We start from the raw sequence: 20191 nt of genomic DNA, 5'->3' as shown, positions 1-20191 counted from the left end.
TCTGGCATGCAAATTGTCAGTCTGTACTGGAGGTCCTTAAATCTTACACATTTGCATTGTACGACAACAATTAAAAGGCATATTGAGGGCCGAGGCAAGACATTGCCCGTGGGAAAGAGCATAAGGACTTCAAAGTACTCAAAACTTTTAGATTGTGAACATTAAAACTAGGTTTCCAAGTCATCAGCTAGGGGGAGTGCAAAAGAAAACAAGCGAGTATGCTAGTTGTCAATTATGTTCCAGCTAGTGATCAAATTCGAGAGTGGAACAATCGACAGCCAAATTTCTTTGCCATGCTTGCTACACATCATAGTGCACTTCCCAGATCCTTGAAATACACTGAAACATAATGCGACCCTGAACTCATGCAGAGCAAACTACTGGCCTGGTCTTCCCATCAAACCTCCTCTATTGTCTCCTTGAGGTATCACAAGGAGAGATTAAATGCTTGCAAGGGCCTAAAGAAAAATCACACAGATACGCTGCACGAAACAGCATAAATGTATGAAAACAAACTCAACAATTACACGAGATCACTTTTGGCATATGCAATGCTTCTTACCACGATCTCACATAGCTCAGCTCACATTGTGAACTTCACTGATTGAAAAAGCTTAAGCCTAATATGAAAAGTAAATGCAAACCTATGGTATAAACTTAAATATGTTACTGCGCTATGCATTTTCTTAATGTGCAATTTGAGTTTCCCAAAAGACAACAAACTTGTATCTCTTTACAAAGCATGTGCTTTACCAACTTTTTCCTAGCTGGCAAATGAACATGTTCGGTAGGATCTTATCATATCCTGCTTTCATTTTGCAATGAGATGAAACCTTTTCCATTAGTGAGGAATGAACGTGAACTGATGAGTTCAGTTGTGCTTTGATAAGTTTTTGAAAACCTCTGAGGAATAGAAAAACGTGAGCATTGAGGTAAACACGGGCATTGAGGTCAGGGACAAAAAGCCACTTGTCTACGAAAATCACTTATTAGAAAGTGTTACAAGCTAATGCTTGAAATTACAAAGGGGCAGTCTTTGACCTTGCTTCATTCTTCCTCTCTAAAGCCTGGATCCTCTGAACTATTGGTCATCGCTCGAAGTATTAAGTACCCCATCAACATAGGGCTCTTTGACCTACTCACCCTCCCAGATTCATTTTCACAAACTTGTATCTGTGATAGATAGATCACAATCAAAGTATTTTATGCAATTCTCTGTACAATTAGCAACACTACAGCATAATTAGACTGCAAGATGGCAGCAAGGATGCATGTTAACAAAGGTTTCTCCTCTTTATTCAGGAGTGCTGGCTACCTTTCAGTGAAACAAGTTCAGCATGGAAGCCAAGTTCAACAGAAACATCTCGATATGAAACAGTTCCCACAGTCTTGATGACAGTTAGGATGTCCTGCAATTGAAAAGCATTGCAACACAGCTTTAAAAAAGGCTGAGACTGAAGTATACCACTTAGATAAACAGATGACATAAAGATGAAAAGCCAGGGGTACATGCAAATCTAGCCTCAGATTTTCAAACGTGAGTATGCTGTGCACATCCTTCTCCTCATAAAATTAGGCTACGATACACAGATGAAAGGCTGATAACCATGACATTCAAGTGTTGACCTAGTTATGACAAGCTTTAAGCAGTAGAGAGATTCTATAATTACAGAAGGACATTGTTTTGGCAAGTGCATCACTAACCATGGGAAGTAGTAGCATAAACCACCACACCATTAATTAAAGCATCCCAGCAGAAAAAAATTGTTGATGAAAGCCTACGTCTATTCATGACTTAAAGAACACTTCTGCAGTCTTTGAATTCACACGAGTCAATCTTGCGAATCAAACCATGAAGTTTGCCATGCACAGCAAGCACTAAACCCTATGTCATTCCTATTTGTGGCAAAAGTGGTTGCAGACCTGTGCACACTGATCTGTATCAATACACGTACACATGAAAAACATACTTGCTCCAAAGCAAAGTGCAGACTCAACCATGAGTCACAACATAGCAGACTGGCTAGTCATTGCAAGTCGTACAATCTCACTCAACACAACCATTTCAAAGGCACGCATTCTGGAAACTTCAGCATACTCATTGTTAATAATGAGATAGGTGAAAAGCCTGGGGCTATTTCCAAACACAGTGTCACGCACACAAACAAACGTGTGCAGGGTTAGATTCTCGAGTTCAGTCTCAAAGGTCCAAACCACAAATTTATCATGCATAGTGTAGACTACAAGCTATGAGATACTTAAGCCTGTTCTAGAGAGACATTTTGACGACTTCCAACAAAATCTCTAAGAAACACTAGGAGGGATCTAGTCCAAAAGCATTTCCACTGATAAGCATCAAAACTAACAGCGGCAAGTTGGATGAGCCTAAGCAATCATTTTGTCAAAGAACACATCAGTAAAAACCATGGAATGTTCTGGCATTCTGTCTGACAAGACCTTATCTGCCTCCAAATGATCACAGGTAAGCATTTCATTTGCCGTATGCATGCATGTGTCTGTGTGTGTAGAGAGAGAGAGACCTTGATGAGATTGTGCTAAAGAGGGACAGCAGAATCATTGACTCACCCTCTTATGAAAGTGAATACTAAGTCGAAATCCTAATTTGCATAGAAATCAGGTGACAACAAAACAAAGAGGCCTACGTCAGCCATGCATTCCACCGAGAAGCCAGAGTGGAGAAGACAAATACCAGCATTGGTCAGTTTCCCAGTTCCTCCCCCGCCATTGTCCTGTCTTTTCCTCATACCTCCAATTCTGAGCGTACGGGGAGTTCTTCACTTCGAAATCATAGATCGATCTTCTCTTAGGATCTTTTAACATAATGTAAGCCCTATGAACTTCCATAAATTTCTTTTGATATTCTTCTACCTTGTCTGGAGGAGCATGATCAGGATGGTACTGTTTCACCATGCTTCTGTAAGCGTCCTTCAATTCCGAATCAGAAGAACCTAACGAAACTCCTAGCACCTCATAGAAATTAACTGTACGCTGGTGTGGTGCGCACACCACTGAAGCCTGCGCAGTGCCGCCAAAAGTAGAACAGTGGACAGAACTACTTCCACTTCGCTTTGAGTGACCAAGAAAGCGAGGAAATTTACACGCTTCTGCTGTTTTAAGATAACGCTTATCCCCCTGCGTTGGAAAAACTGCTGGGCGGCAAGTTAGAAACCGTTGCACCTCCTCCGTCAAAATGCTACAGGCCATGCTCCTTAACTACACAGCGTATTCCATGTGGCAATTCAAGTGGGTTGTCTGTAAAAAGAGCTCCATGCCAGAACACAAGAGCCACGAGCATACGTGCGGATTCTCATCGCCCTGTGCTTTTCTCAGATGAAGCCTAGTGATCATAGAGATAGGCAGATGGGCGATAGAGAAAAGTCATGATATGGAGAAAGCGGTGGCATTAGGGGCATGCAGAGTAAAAAGATGGCAGGGAGCCGTGGTGGAAAGGAAGAAGGAAGTGTGAGGAGGGAAGAGCAGAGGAGGCTTTTAAGCGAAGGTAAAAGGGAGGAAAATTGGGTGGGGTGGGAAGTCGTTCGTGGGCGGTTGCAGGTGGGAATCGGTTGCAGAGGCGGATCAAAAGGACGAAGTGAGAAGACAGAAAGGTGCTGGAGCAGGGAAAAAGAAGAGATGATAGATCTACTGAAGCTGAAGACAGAGAGATTAGGAAACAGATCCACAGCAGCAAAGGACAGAAAGTTGAGGATGAGCACGGAGATCTATACGACCAAAGGACAGAAGTTTAGAACCTCGTTGCTTTCAGAAGAAGAGAGCAGCTTTCGATGTAGTCGTTGTAGCTTGTCTGGTGGCTGGACGATCAACAGATGGCCGTCCTTAACACCTTGCTCTGATTTCATCGTTGCTTTCCTGTTAGAAAATCTTTCTTTAGCTTTTTTCTGCCATCTCTCCCATCACACTTTTATGTCTAGGTCCATCTTCTCCCTCAGATCGATTAAACTTCCTCCCCTTGCCTCTTGCTCAAGAGTCAAGTCCATCGAATCGTGAATTTAAGGTCAGAAGCTGCTCCAGAGTTCCCTTGTCCATGCAGGATTCATTTCCACTGTTGATCTTCCCAGATTTCTGCACAGAACCCTTGTGGCATGATGAATCTTGTGGCGCAGGTTCGAGGTTCCTAACATGATGGCAGATAAATTGATGACATGGCAAACAAGATAGTAGATACCGGGCTGTTGAATGATAAGATGGCAAACAAGATATCTGGAATGCTGAGTTGGCGGGCCTGGAAAGGTTCCCTGAGCTGGCCGGCATTCAAGGTTCTTGTCGCCTTCTCACTGTCCTCCACAAACAGAAAATGCACAGCAGTCGAAGGATCTGCTCGAAATCTGCTCAAAATCTGGCTCCCGGACTAACGACCACTATCCTCCCTCGACAATTCATCTGTTGAGTGAGCAAAAAGTATCAGAATCCTTGCTTACCATGCTCTGAAATTTGATGGGCATTTTCTAAAGTGCTAGCTTAGGAGCATTTCCCTCATCAGACTATTGATTCTTCTTGAGCACCTCTGAGGCTTGCTCCTCGCGCTTCTCCACAGCTTTGCAAAGCCAAGCTCTCATCCTCACATAGATAATCTCTCTCTCCTCACTCATATATTCATGCCGCTTGTTAAGCTTTGCAAAAACTGGCCCCGTCACTCTTTTTTCTCGTACTCTTTCTGTCTATCTACCCCTCGTCCACGCCTCTGGACCACAACCATCGCCCGCTTCACCCAGCTCCCCACCCTCACCAGTGACGACCACCCCCCGCACCACCACCAGCCAGCCACCACAGCAATGCCTGAGTACACTCCTTTACCAATCCGGATACGAACATCTCAACCGCCCTTGCTAATTATTGCAGCAGAGCAACAATTATCCTTTGATTGTTCTCCACACCGATGCTGAACAATGACATTTGATGGCTACGGGCCATGGCGATAGCCAGGCAGATTCGAATTCATTGTCTCCAATTTAATTTCCTAGACCTTCAAGCTTCTTCCATAACTCTTGCTAATCTCATGATAGAAAGCTCATGGTCTGCAAACAATGCATGTTAAGCCCAAAACCTATGAATGGGCATCCGTTATTCTTAGATGAATCTAATAAATGGATTGTTCAAAATTTTTATGCATGTTGAGGTAGCTCTCGGGCTCGCATGGTTACTTGTAAAGGGTCTACCCATGACCCCCCGCCCGTCCCACTTTTTAAGTGCCCCAACAAGGGGCACTCTTTGGGCAGCTTCTAGCGATCTGTAAAGACCCTTGGGTGCCCATTTTGTCTTGCCTTTGCGTGAACTCCTTGACTAAATCATTGCCACGATCAATTGCTCAACACCATTGCTTTTGGAGTTGTTGTGTTGATATATCCCCGCCCCCCCCGTCTCTCTCTCTCTCTTTGCTCGTGTCTCCAAGTTTCTCAATGCAGTGATGCCAAACATAGCTATGTCTCCACCTCTCCTCTCTTGTGCACTTGTCCTAAGCATTTCCATTCATCTTTGCCAAAGATGCCTTCTAGAGAAACCTCATTAGCCTCAAAATGAGCCACAAACATCTTGGAAGTCAACCACATCACGTGAAATTGGAAGCATGGTTTTGGGTCTAATAGTTAACATGCATATTCTATACATTCCAAGTTGTGATGTGCTTTGGGTTTTTTATGGTAATTTACAATCTATTTTATAATGTGATAGTATAAACAATGTAAGTCTCTCATACCTTGTTATTTTACACTAGATTTGATACACTGTGTTGATTTTTCCAATGCAATAGTGTGAACATTGTAGATATGCTTTCCACATATTATTTGAGTTGCTTTATGCTCATATACTAGTTTTGTTTTCTAGTAGCACATTATGGATTTTAGACATTTATTTTGTGGGCTATTTATGTCAACATTTATTACTCATATTAAAGCAATGTAAATGTTTGCGGATGTTAAACTTATATATTAAAAAATTATGCTTATTTTTTAATACATACATGTATTGTTATAAAGGGCTATCTACATTAGTTCTTTTTTGAAAGGTAATGTGTATAACTTAAATTTTATTGTGCTTTAATTTGTATGTTAATATAACTTGGTGTGCTATGTGCATTATGCCTTTCAAAAAGTCATGTGCATAACCTGAACTTTATAGTGCTTTCAATTTATATATTGATACAATAGCTTGATTATATTCCCTAATGGAATAATGAGTAGTTTAAGGCTTATTATGCTTCCTTTATACATTCTATTTTACAATGGAATAGTGTAAACATTGTACGACTGACTTTTTTAATTTGTACATATATTGTTACGAAGTGCTATGTGCAACATAGTTTTTATAAGAAAACTAGATCTTGAGTGATGGTGGGAGCTTGTTGGGGGAGGTGAGAGCACTGAGGTGCGAGGTGCTCATTTTTTATGCATTCTACGTGTTGGTCGTTATGACCAATTGAGGGCCCTTGGGCGAGGAGCCAAGAGGCCCCGCATGGAGGTGATGTCTATTGCGAAATTGTTGAGGGGTAACTCCACCATCCCCCTAAGCCACTACCTCCAGGTGAATAATCAGACATACTAGCTTGTAACTGAAAAAATAGTTATAACTGCCTCCAAGAACTCTCTTGGACTTTTGTCTCTAGAATGATTCTTGCAGCTGACTGTTATGGGACTGCATTCTGATTGATGTATTAGTCTGGTTTTGAGCTTAGGTGTTGTTCAAAGAAATATCAAGAGGAGAGACTTTTGTGTTCAGCTCTCCTGTATATTTGGTTGCCTTAAATTATATATGCAATCCTTCTTTTAATTATCCGCTCTGTTTCTGACTGTGTGTTGCTCCCTGAAATTTATGTGCTTCCGGTTAGAATTATTCAAGTGTTTTGCATTGCGAATTAACCTGAAACACATTTGGCGATCCTACTCAACGTTCGAACTCAAAATAACAAAAGACTGGTGTTGAAAGGTGACGAACAACAATCGGAGAACATTCCAACTCAACAAAGAGCGAGGCAACAAGAGGACCGCTTCGCCCCATGAAACAAGAAACACGGATGAAAACTGCAGACTGCAAGGGAAGGGAAGTAGCAAAAGAACAAGACAACTGGTACTACAACAACAACAACTCAAGTCCAAGAAAGAGCAACAGCAATACAAACTCATTCCACCTCAAACAGAGTCGCAAACACGCTAAAGAGCAACATGACTTGAGAAGAGGACGAGGAGACAATCAACAAGCAAAAAAGAATAGAAAAGAGCAATCCAACATTGCTCCAAGAGTGCTCTGACAAGCAATCTGATAGTAGTCGGCACTGACAGAAGATGAGCAAAGACTCCAAGCCACTGAAAGAAGCAAGCACGAAGCTGAAGAATCTTGCTACAACATATCCAAAGCACGATGGACAAGCTGAAACAACTGCAAAGGTGTTAAGGAATGAACTGAGCAACTATATCAAGCAACAATTCTGACTAGACAATAGTCATTGACGATAGGGCAACAACAATCCAACTTCTTCTATATAGTTCATGGAGGCACTGTTAGATATGCTCAATGCCCCACCCTCCTGGTAACCACGAGTGGTCCAAGGTGCTCAAGTTGTAAGGCCCCCATATGAGGAGAAGCCATGTGTGAGCCCGGGACACTGGATGGATCCTGACTTGCATGTCAGATGAGGTCTATTAATGAGACTGTTGATGGTAAAAAGGTGATTGTGTGGGAGCCCCTTATTCTTGATGGGGCCTGGGGGCCAGCTGGGGGTTCGGGGGCAGGAGCCCCCGAGGTGACGATATAGGAAATATTCCATGGACGACTAGTCAGTTCCACCGACTAGGTTGATTGGTCGGCTCCATCGACTAGGTCCACTGGTCGACTCCACTGACTACATTGATTCGACTACCACCCTCATAGCTATAAAGAGGTGACCTCCCCAGTCCATTGTATCAGATCAGTTCAGATTAGATCAGATCTTCCAACTAGTAGCTCTTCACCTAGTATCTGTCTAGATCGCCATCTAAGCTCCATTGTGGGAGCGCACGGGTGGACGGAGCCATCATCTGTACTACATCAGTATTGAAGGAAAAGCTTGTTCCTCTCAAGTTTGTTGTTTACTCTCTATTATTTGTTCAGTTTTTGTTCCGTTGCGCCGTGTAATTTAACATGCACTTCCAGCAAATGTCGAAAGAAACTGAAGGCCCATCATCACCAAACCAAATCGAAGGCATCTACTTCACAAGAAATAGAGCTAGAGCTAAGGCTGATAATCAGATAGATCAAGATCTTGAAAACATCTTCCAAGTTCCTGACTATATCGCAAGTGGGGAGAGTTCCTCAACAAATTCAGTTCACAGCTCGAAAATTTAAAAAGCTGCAAGTGAACTTGAGATGTTTCCTGTTTCAACACATAGTGAGACATTCCTCAGAACCACACTGGGCACACATCTAGGTGCAGGCTTATTCATTGTTGCAGCCCAAAGACAAATCAACTTCAATCCCTTGCCACCTCAACCAAAAAAGAAGGCACCTGTTCTCCAAGCTATCAGGATGCAAAACCCCTTAGTCAGAGCAGCAAAGTTCGAAGGGAAGAAAGGACAATATCTAGACAGTCATATCGGACAGTTTGAGACTCATTGTATGACTAGCAAATCGTTACCTGATGCAATAAAGAAACAACAATTTGTAGCTACTTTTTAGGGTAAGGCAATGACTTGGTTTATGCAATATGGTCTTGCAAATTTTGTAGATTATGATGCCTTGAAAGTCTCATTCCTAAGTAGATTCAGAAAAGAAAAAACGCCATAAGCAATTCCAAAGAAGCTTCGGAATATAAAACAAAAAGACCTTTTGGTGGAGGACTATGCACAGAAATTCAAGAATCTGAATTAGAGGCTAGCTGCCCCACAAAGGCCAACAGATGAACAACTTACTTTTGCAAAGGACTAACCAAGCAATTAAGAATTGCAGTAGCAGGAAGAGATCAGTTGGGAGGAGTAAATGAGTTCAATAACATGGTGGAAGCAACTCAAAGAGCAGAGAGAAGGCTTGGCTGTAAAACAAAGTCAAAGAAAGGAAAGAAGAAAAGAGCATCTGATTCAGGCACAGAAGATGACTCCAATGCAGAGGAGGAGGATAATGATGAATCAAACTCCAACAGCTCGGATGAGGAATCTAAAGAGGAAGAAACTAGCAAAGCAAAGAAGGAGAGAAAAGACAAGAAGGCAAAAGCCAAGGATAAGGCAAGAACAAAAAAGAAAGAAGAAAAGAGCTCTAAAGTAGACTCGAAACTAGAATAAATGATAAAAGAACAGTTGTAGAATTTAAGGTTATCACAAAGTCAGGCAAAAATTGCATGTGAGTTATGTGAAAAAGATAACCATGACAAAGAAAAATGTTGGTATAACCCAAATTTTAGGGGAAGAGTGCCACCTCACATTCAAGTAGCACACAATGCAGCTCCACCAATAGCAGCTAATCAAATTGCAGTGCAAGGACAGAGACAACAAAAGTTCAACAATGTTGCACCAAGCCTAACAGAATAATCAAAACTGGGGAGGTCAACAATAGCCCAACATGGATCAAGCATGCAATTACTGTGGTGAGGATGACCATAGACAAGGTCCACAATGTGAGTTATGGTGTAAACATAGAGAAGAAAGAGGGATCCCAATTATCCAATAGAATGGAAGGGGAACCCGAATTTTCCACAACAACCACTAGCAGGTGTGAGCATGGTGAGTCTACAACCAATCATTGAAGAGCCCAATGAGAGTCTACATCAAGAAATTGTTTAGACTGAGAAAACAATCCATATTACTACACATAGCACATTATTCCCTAGAGTACAATGTGCTTGTACAACAGGTAAAAACAAAGCCTGGATAAATAAGCCTAAATAAGATGTAGAGGCAATGGTAGTAACAAGGTCAAAGGGAGAAAAACCTCTTGGAGAAACCCCAAAGAATTCTATCAAGCCTATTGATTGGATTGAGCAAGAAAAAGTAAGAAACAAAGCTCTAGAGCAAATTCTCAAAATTAATGCAGCAAAAGAGGCACAGTTACATAGAAAAGGCAAAGCCAAATCAGTTCCGACTACAATAGCAAAGCAATCCGACTACAATCAGGAAGATGTGTGGCAAAGAATTATAGAAACACAAAAGGATGGAAATGATGATAGATATGCAAGAATGACAAATCATGAGGAAACAACTAAGGATACATTTGATGCACAATAAGAAAGCCAGAGCCCGACCATCAGAACATATCCTCCTAAAGCAGATATCAAAATTCCAATCAAATACCATCCAACAACCAGAATGCAGTAGCAAAGGGCAACTACAACATGATGTGGAAGAAGATGTCTCTAACGTGCATGACAATACTCTAAAACAGAGGAAGGAGACCATCCAAAAGGAAAAATACCTAGGGCAGCCTAATAATTTCTTTAAAGAACTATTACACTCAAAGGTGTAGATCACATTGGACCAACTATTAAATCTTGTACCAGCATTCAAGGAACAATTGTTTCAAGGTTTGGAAGGAGAGAACCAACCTAAGGCACCACAAACTATGCTTGGAGAAGAGCAAGAGGAATCTCCAAAAATCTATACATAAACTCTAGAAGAGGTGGTTTATAGCGTTCCCACGTACTCAAAGGCAAAGAATACCAGATTTCTTGATTGATGGAGGATCAGGTTAACATATTATCTGAGGAGTTATTCAAGAAATTCTACTACAATGAGTTAGCTCTAGCACCATTCTAAGTGAGAATGGCTGATCAAAGAAGAATCCAGCCACTTGGCATCCCCAGAGGCCAAGAAATTAGCATTTGAGGATTAAGTTTCACTGTTAAATTTGTTGTACTCAGAATGGAAGAAAAAGTCAATTCCTACTCCATATTAGGTCAACCATGGGCTAAGAGCTGCAAGAGTGAAACAAGATTGGAGAGTTGAGAGAATCACGATCATAAAATGTAAGAAAAAGTTAAAGATTTGCCTAACATCTAAAAGAAGTTTCCCTAGGCATCTGTAGCCATTGGAGGTAGAAGGGGGGCAGAAGGTGTAAACATGGTGGGCTAAACTTGAGGAGGATGAGGAGGAAAGCTTTTTGAGAAGAAACTCATTTGTAATACCTATATTTGAGGTAGATGTGACAAAAATAGTCAAACAATACATTACTCAAGAGAGGAAACCACAAGTTACTGATCCAGCTGCAGAAAGAATACAGTCAAATAGAATCAGACAGAAGTTGGATGCACAATCAGAAAACAAAAATGCCAACACAACAAAAGAAGCAGACAATGAGGAAGGTATATAAGAAGAGAATAACAAAACAAGCATGCAGACCATCATTGGAGCAAAAACACAATTTGAAGAGCATATGAAAAGGAGTGCAAGAGTAAAAGAAGATGATCTAGAAGAAATGAATCTTGGAGACTATGACAACCCCAAAACAATGCTTATAAGCACTCGCCTACAAAGATGTGTTTGCATGGCACTATACAAACATGAAGGGTGTAGACCCAAGATTTTGCCAACACATAATAAATCTAAAAAAAGATGCAACCCTAGTGATAAAACATAGATACAGGATGAACCCAATTATGAGTTTCCTTGGGAAATATATGGCCCCAAAATGCTCACTCGCTCTCACCCATGCATCAGCAGACGCAACAGCACAACAAGCTTACAATTGACATCGCTAAGTGATAGCCATCCAAGAGGACATGATGGGGAAGAATAAAGGCCAAACACCGATTTGAAAAAGCCCAAGGAAGAAGGACATGGCAAACCCTGAACTAATTGCTATGGCTCTTCCAAAGGAAGACCAGAGTCAGATGACAAACAGATTATGCGACCAACAAAAAAGAAGATGATACAGAAGAGTTTCAAGGTATTTCGTATGTCACTCGACCCCACACAACATAGCAAGTGGCTGAAGAAAGTCGACCTCCTAGATTATGCAAATTTGCCCTAGAACACATGGAAGTCCCAGTCTGATGCTATGAAACTATACGGACACTTCTAGAAGACTAGAGGAATGATTGGACCTACTCTAATGGCAATGCTGGACTATCATCTTGCATGTGTTCAACCTTCCCCTCACACAGGAAGAGGATACTTACGATAAGAATGGGGAAGCCGACATGCAGAATGAATTCGGACCTCCAGAAATGGAAAAGAACTATTTCTTTGTCAACAAAGTTCAAGACCCTACTCGCCGATAGCAACTCGAATGGTACTTGGAACCATCATGAGTCGCAAGAGCTATGCAATCAACTGAGCTGCTGAGGAAGGTCATGAAGATTTCTTAGGCAAATGTGCTCCACTCCAAACTCATGGTTGAGGTATCCAAGAAGGAAGAGCACCATTAACAAGCACTCCAAGGTAGCTCCTTTCATTACTGATCTATTTGATTTTGTAAACAAGTTTTGCAACCGGTCCTTGGGAGGTCATTGTGCAATATAGGGAATAAAGAACCAAGGCTGGTCACGACCCATAAGAAGACCCCAAAGGAAAAGAAAAAGTAGTACACCAATTGATAGAGGCAAACTACAGCACAAAAGAGGCAAATCAAATGATATATGAGAAGCCCCTAGCAGACATTCTGTGGGATACTCCTATCGAAGGAGCATAATTATTGGCTAGATCGGTCCGATGTAAAGAAGGCCAAGAAGCCCAAGTTGACGACACAAAAGATGCATGTCACCAAGCTCACACAACAAATCAATGATAGTGAAGATTACATTGAAACAGTCATGCTGACACCTCCAAAATATGGAGTAGAAAATCGGGTGACTCTGACCATTGTGAAGAAAAGTACCACAACTAGTACATTGGGCAAAGTATCTAGTTCAGAGGTAGGAGTTTAAAGGGGGTGGTTTTACCCTCGGGGAATCAACATTGTCTTCAATTATTTGCAGATGATATGGTGACCATTCTGCAAGAGCAAAAAGTGTATGTGGATGCCTTGATGAATATTATGTAATTGTTCCGTGTGGTTTCAGATTCTCAGTGTAGTTGGGCAAAGACCTTTGCTATTCGGGTTGACTCAGGACCTTGACTTGAGTGGGAGGAGGACCTTCCAGTTCAATGGATAAGGAGGGGAGAGAACATTAGATATCTCGGGTCTCTTCTTGGCCTGGAGTCTCCTTGAGATAGAGATTTGATTGGGTGAAGGAGAGAATGAAGGAGAAGCTTAGGCAATGGGGGCGGCTCTTTCTCTTTGGTGGAATGCAATATTTCTCAGGGTGCAGTACATTTTGTTGGCTGCCACAACATATATTGCATTAGTATGGAATTTTAGAAGATCTCATTTGTTAGATATTGAGCTTATGTTTAGAGCCTTTCTATGGGCTGAGGAAGGATGTCGGAAAAAACTCATTATATCCCATGGGATGCATTGAAGGTACCCAAGTTGCAAGGGAATCTAGGGCTTCCTGATATGGCAATGAGGAACATTGCTTTGATTTATAAGTGGTTTTGAAGGCTTCTTGCAGCTAAGATTTCTTGGGTGGAGCTTACTAGATGGTTCATTAGATAGGGTAGTGGCAAGGTAGTGTGCACTTGGAGATACCTTTCATGGTCTATTCTTTGTTTCCTTTGAAAATTCATGGGTTTGATCTAATTGCTGGTTTGGTGTTAGCTTTACAATGTTGTCTCTCAGTTTCTTGGAAGGGAAGAAAGGGGTTGAGGGGGGATGGTAGTCTTGCAAAGAGCATTTGATGGGGGATGGCATTGAAGGAAGAGGACCATCCATTAGTGTTCCTGGATATTCAGTGGTCCAGAGTGTTGAAATCTAATGGGATTCAATCCTGGTGTCATATTTGGGATACTAGGAGGGCGGATTGGGTTCTGTTGGAAGAGCTTAAAGCTAGATTTTCCTTGAATGCAAAGGAAGTACGTTTCTTAGCAAGGGTGTATCGACATTAGTTGGCTATTGGCCATATATTAGAGCGATGGTGGTGCTCATAGTTTGCAATCTAAGAAATCAAAGAGTGTTTCGTGACTCTGAAGGTAGTGGAGGAATGTCTATTGGGCAAGAGGTGATTGTAGAGGATGCACTATATGTCTAAGATTTTGGTGGACTGTCCTTGCAAATGGATGATTGGGTGGCTTTCCATTTGAAAGATTTGGGTTCTACTCTTGTTTTTTAATAAACTATGCATATTTGCATAGGCCCTGGGAATCTTCCCAATGTGGGCTAAGTTTTGGTTGGGGTGGCTTAACCCCTCCATTTTGGTTTTTTCACAATACAAGCCATCAATTCTTGTGGGAAAAAAAACATAGCTTTTATAAAGGTAATGTGTATAATTTCAACTTTATTGTGCATTCAATTTGTATAACAATAATATAGCTTAGTGTGTACATTCTATTCCATAATGGAGTATGTGAACATTCTAAGGCTTAATATGCTTTGTATGTACATTATATTCTATAATGGAATAGTGTGTGAACATTCTAAGACACTGATTAGTTAATGCATATGCCAGTGTGTCCATTACGTCCTTTATTGTAGTGAAACAATGTAGCTATCTAGAAATTTAATCATTTCTACTTTATGCTAATATATATATATATATATATATATATATATACATATATTGCTAGAAAGTATTGTGTACATTATTTCTTTTTGAAAGGTAATGCGTATAAGTTAAACTTTATTGTGCTTTTCATTTGTATCTTAATATAGCTTTGTGTGCTATCTTTTCAAATGGTAATTTTCTTAACTTGATCTTTATTGTGCTGACAATTTGTATATAGATATAGCTTAGTGTGTACACTCTATTCCATGGTGGATTAATGTGAACATTCTAAGACCAACTTGTTTAATATGTATATATATTCTTGCAAAGTGTTATGTGGATTATATCCTTTTAAAAGTTAACGTGTATAATTTAAGCTTCATTGTTCTTTCAATTTGTATATTAATATAGTTTAGTGTGTACATGCTCACTAAAAGGCATACACCGTTCTCTTTTTAAAAGTTAATGTGTATAATTTAAGCTTCATTGTTCTTTCAATTTGTGTATTAATATAGTTTAGTGTGTAGATGCTCACTAAAAGGATTACATCGCTTTATTTTTAAAAGTTAACATGTACAATTTAAGCTTCATTGTTCTGTCAATTTGTATATTAATATAGTTTAGTGTGTAGATGCTCACTAAAAGGTATACACTACTTTTTGGTGAGGATTTTGATGCAAAATACATTGAAAATATTTTTTAATAAGTGTGGAAACGTCGATATAGGTGTTAACATGTTCATTGGAAGATCTCGATAGTATTTCTATAGGACCCCAATGGAACCTGGCAAGAATAGTTCCATGTCAGTATACATATCAGTATATGTGTCGGGCATCGCTTCTATGTCTCCCAAAGTTTTTCTTTTAGGTGGACTAAATTGGGGCTTGTTTTAGCCCCATTTTTCCCCTCTACAATTGAAAAATAAAATAAATTTCAAGATCCATGTGGAGTATTCCAGAGCATTTGCTTACATTACAAACAAAAACACCATATTAGAGAATTTGGGGAAATTTCAATACTTTGGGAATTTTCTTTTCAATCTAGCTTTTGTTATATCTTGAATATCACAACTTCAATATTGGCGGAGTTTATCACAACTTCAATATTGGCAGAGTTTATTCTTTTAGAATCTACTCTTCAAGATCTTTCCAATGATATGTCAAATGAGGGGGCTTTGACAAAAGCTTGAAAGGGTTCACAGTTACCCCATGTTAAGATCTTTGTAAAATGGGACTTGGGATTTTTCCGAATTCCCTAATATGATGTTCAAATTATATAAACTCTCACATTATGTATTACAAAAGTTTATATAAAATCTCACATCATGTGGTGTGGCCATGTATCTAATATGTATGTCTCAAACGTCATCATGATTACATTACAAACAATTTATATAGCTCTCACATCATGCATACATGCCAAAAGAGAGCTACAAGATGGAAAAATGGCCAAAAGGTGGCTATATACAAAATCATAGATAAAAATAGCTATGTCTAAGCTAAATCTACTCATCCTTGTGGTTCTCATTCTACCTATTTGTATCTTCAAATGTCTCATCTCTACCTTTGCATACACCCTCATTTGAATCTTTGTTCTTGTCTCCTCCCTCGCCCTCCCCTACGTCCTCGCTCTGGCTTGCACCCTAAGAATGTTGTATGTAACAATTTAGAGAAGATAACTAAAGCTTGATAAAGGAAGATGATCGAGAACAAGGAGGATCAAAGACTTACATGGTGTGAAACTACCATCAAATTGATAGAGACTCCCTCGTGATTTAGCTTGTTGAAGAGAGTTTGTGTGCCATGAGTGTATGCACAGTCATACTCCTCGTCCATGGGATATTGCTAAATCGTGGAATACTTGTGAATGGAGAGATGTCTCACAGCTTCATGCTGAAAAGATCCATAAGACAAGGATGCCCTTTGGCTCCTCTCTTATTTTCCATAGCTATTGATGCCCTAACATGGTGCTGATAAAAGATCAAGTGTCAAAGGGTGAAATTAATGGTATTGAGCTCCCTTTAGGAAAACATCTAGTGAACCACTCTCACCATCAAAAACACAGATGTAGATATACAAAGAGCTATGGAATGTATGGACATCTTCTGTATGGCATCTGGATCTAAAATAAACCACTCAAAAACTGGGTATGCCCTAATAACTGGGGACTCCCAAAACCTTCTGGATCAGATGGGCTGCAAAAGAATTCCTCATGGGCAGATTTTTAGACTATTGGGTATCCCTTTGGGTTTCAAAGTGAAGGTGAAAGACAGATGGGAATGGTTTTTAGAAAGTTTTTATTTTAAAAAAAAAACTTAGAGGGTTGCAAGCAAATTTAGTAGGGAGGAGGGTAGTGCTAAACCATTGCATATACCCAATAGCTATCTTCTATCTCTCCTACTGGTGTTCTTCCAAATCAGAATTAGAAAAGCTTATAAGGATCTGCAGATCCTTCCTATGGCGGGGGTGTGACACAAGAAGAAGAATAGCCAAGATCAAATGGGCTTTCTATATGCCATCACTTCTCCTAAAAGTGATAGGGCTAACTTCCTTCTCAAAAATTTCAAGTATGTTAGACCTTACAGGGCCCCTAGATGGAAGGACTTTCCTTTTCTCTTAGCCATAGGCAACCCCGAACTCTTCTCCACAACCAAGGCGAGCCAGATTTGGAAAACTCTATGGTGGGCCTTTGAGCAGATCAAGAGTCACATTATCCTCTTTGGAAAAGGGAGCTTCATGACTCTAGATTTTATTTGGGTGTCTGTCTTCTTCACCAAATAGTAGTTAAGTGATGAGGACTTCCTGAAAGCATGGCATCTTTCAAAGAAGGGGTTAACATGTTGGGGAGATGTGTGGGACAAAACCAATTTCAAGTTGAAGACATGGAATTCTACAAAGAAAATAAAAGAGAAAATGAAAGAGAAGATAAATGAGATAACAAAAATTTTGTAAAACACAAAAGGTAGACTTACTTTGCAAGCAAAGCAATGCTTATGTCATCATTAGTGCCTAAGCATAAAGCAACTATACTAGGTTTCTAAAGACTCGCGGAGTCTTTTGGGCAAACCTAGTGCTTACTAAAATACACCAATTAAACAAAAGAGAAAGATAACAAAAAATAAAGAAGAAAGGAAGAAGAAGACTAAGCAAAAATAAAGAAATAAATCAAGAAACAAAATCGTCCAACTATGCCAATTGAGTTGGCCCATGAACCTAGCCAACTACTTTCCATTGAGCAAATCTGCATCCTTCTAGATTTGTTCCACCTTGGCTAGATCCATTGCAGTCTCATTATTTGAAGTAAATTGTCCTAGTAGCATTTTGCTACTAATTGCAAACACACACTTGGCTAGGTTCAATGACAACTAGGACTCTTGGCAGTGCTTAGCTAGTCACAGTGTTAGGTGACGGATGTTGTGGTAGACACTTATCGAAAATCTCTTGCTCAATATCTTGAAATGCCTTGAGTGCATTCTTTGCGCTACAGCTCATAATGTTGGACATATTTCATGATAAATGCCATCTTTTCTTGGCACTACTTGGCCATTTAGACTAGGGTGTAGCCGCTAAATACATCTCATGGCCAAAAAACAGCATAGAGTCTATGAAGGGTAGTGAAAAGGGGTTGGTCACGGTAGCATTTAGCTTGTGATAGTCTCAACTCACAACTTTTTTTCCTTCTTTGAGACAATGAAAATGGAAAAAAACTAGGTGGCTCGATCAATCTCTTAACTTTTTGGGCATAGTTTGGATTCACCGAATGATGTTGCTATGAAACCGACTTTACATTATCTTTCAAAATAGTCCTGTTTTGGTAAGATTGGATCTATGAAAATATGGTGACAAAGAAGCTGAGTAGAGTCTATAGCTTTGAGTGTAACTCTGGGGTGAGGCAAGTGCAAACTAAGACAATCCATTGTTTGGCCTCTGTCCAGGGGTTGAGGTCAAACACATCATCTTTCCTAACCCATTGGGATTGTAGAATCTCATGCTCATAATATTTTTCTGCCTTGATAAGTTCACTAATATCAGGATTAGTTGTTGTGTCGCCTGCTAGAGTTAATCTATGCATTGTGTGGAAAATTGCATTATTTCATCATTGCATTGCATGGAAAATAATATTTGTCCATGATTACAACCACATCCAACTCAAATAGGATGACAAGGTTAGAGTTTCTCTTGAGTTTTTCATCCTCCTCATCATCATCCCACTCATCAACCCTATTAACACCTTCCACGACGTGGGGCCGAAGTCGAGTATGGACCATTTGTTTCACTTTTATGGATAATTTGACCTTCTTCTTCCTATTATACGGATGGTTATTGAAGGAAAGGAGAAGGAGAAGGAGAAGGAGAAGGAGACATATGCTCATACATAAGCATAAGCATAAGCATAATAGAAGAAAAACATATGCATAAGAGATTGAAAGAGGGGAAAAAGAAGAGGGGAAAAGAGCATAAGCATAAGAGAACGAAAAACATATGCATAAGAGAAAAAAAGAGAAAGCATATGTTTGAAAGAGAGGAAAAGAGATTGAAAGAGGGGAAAAAGAGATTGAAAGAGGAGAAAGAAGAGAAGGAAGAGGAGACAAGAGATTGAAAGAGGGGAAAAGAGCATAAGCATAAGAGAAGGAAGAGGGGAAAAGAGATTGAAAGAGGGGAAAAAGAAGAGGGAAAAAGAAGAGAAGGAAGAGGGGAAAAAGAAGAGAGGAAAAGAGCATAAGCATAAGAGAAGGAATAGGGAAAAAGAGCAAGCATAACAGAAAAGAAAGAGAGCATATGCTTATGCTTATGCATGAGCATATGAGCATAAGAGAAAAAGAGAGAAAGCATAAGCTTGTGCTTATGCATGAGCATATGAGCATAGCATATGCTTATGCATAAGCATAAGCATAGGCAAATACATATGTTTATGAAAAGAGGAGAAAAAGAGAGGAAAAAAGAGAGTGAAAAATAAGAGAAGGAAGAGGGGAAAAGAGCATAAGCATAAGAGATGGAAAAGCATATGCATAAGAGAAAAAGAGAGAAAGCATATGCTTATGCTTATGCATGAGCATATGAGGGAAAGAGGAGGGGAAAGAGGGAGGAAAAGAGGAAAAGAGGGGAAGAAGAGGGAATAAGAGAAGAGAGGGACATAGAGGGTTCCTACGCCCATGACTGCAGTAGCTAGCGCTTAAGGCATTAGCTGCAGACCAATGCAAATAATAGAAATAACAAAAGGGAAAAAGAGGAAGCGCTTTCTTACCTGGAAAAGTCCCGCTCCGTGTTTCGTGGATTGGCCGTACAAAAAAGAGGAAACATACCATTTTTTTAGATAACTAGTTAGAGGAAGGAGGAGTTTAGAGAAGCAACTTTTCAAAGGGATTGGATGAGTTTAAAGAAGCCTACAAACAAGGAGAAAGCATAAGCCTACAAATAAAGAGAAAGAGGAGGAGGAGAAATACAAAAAAGAGAAGAGGTGAGTCTTCTTTCTTTCACCAAATCTCGTTTTTTGTCCTTAACCTCTGAAAATCAAGCATGAAAATTAGCACATAGGCTTAGCAATATAAGGAGAAACATGCTTCAACACTCACAAAACGAAATCTCACAAAAAATAAATCTACATTACTTAAAGAGACACACCTTCTTGAAAAACTTCCTTTCACACAAGCAGAGAGGGAGAAGGGTGGAGAGGGAGCAA

General features: G+C 40.0%; 1 protein-coding gene across 1 annotated transcript; it reads right to left on the bottom strand.

The window, feature by feature from the left end:
- Positions 1–779: 779 nt before the first annotated feature.
- On the bottom strand, positions 780–4562 carry LOC147881847 (chaperone protein dnaJ 20, chloroplastic-like). Its single transcript, XM_087402082.1, has 2 exons — positions 2711–4562; positions 780–1409 (listed from the first exon to the last, which is right to left on the bottom strand). The coding sequence occupies exons 1-2, from the start codon at positions 3223–3225 to the stop codon at positions 1400–1402; spliced, it is 525 nt and encodes a 174-aa protein (XP_087258208.1). The 5' UTR covers positions 3226–4562; the 3' UTR covers positions 780–1399.
- Between the last annotated feature and the right edge of the window lie 15629 nt (positions 4563–20191).

Source organism: Dipteris shenzhenensis, chromosome 30 (assembly GCF_047967505.1).
Source record: "Dipteris shenzhenensis isolate YYH24624 ecotype China chromosome 30, Dip_SZ_1.0, whole genome shotgun sequence".
Lineage (NCBI taxonomy): Eukaryota > Viridiplantae > Streptophyta > Polypodiopsida > Gleicheniales > Dipteridaceae > Dipteris > Dipteris shenzhenensis.
This window is presented reverse-complemented; position numbering and strand designations above follow the sequence as displayed.

What these genes read in the sequence shown, in the direction of transcription:
- LOC147881847 (XM_087402082.1), bottom strand. Translation starts at nt 3,225, where the DNA reads ATGGCCTGTAGCATTTTGACGGAGGAGGTGCAACGGTTTCTAACTTGC.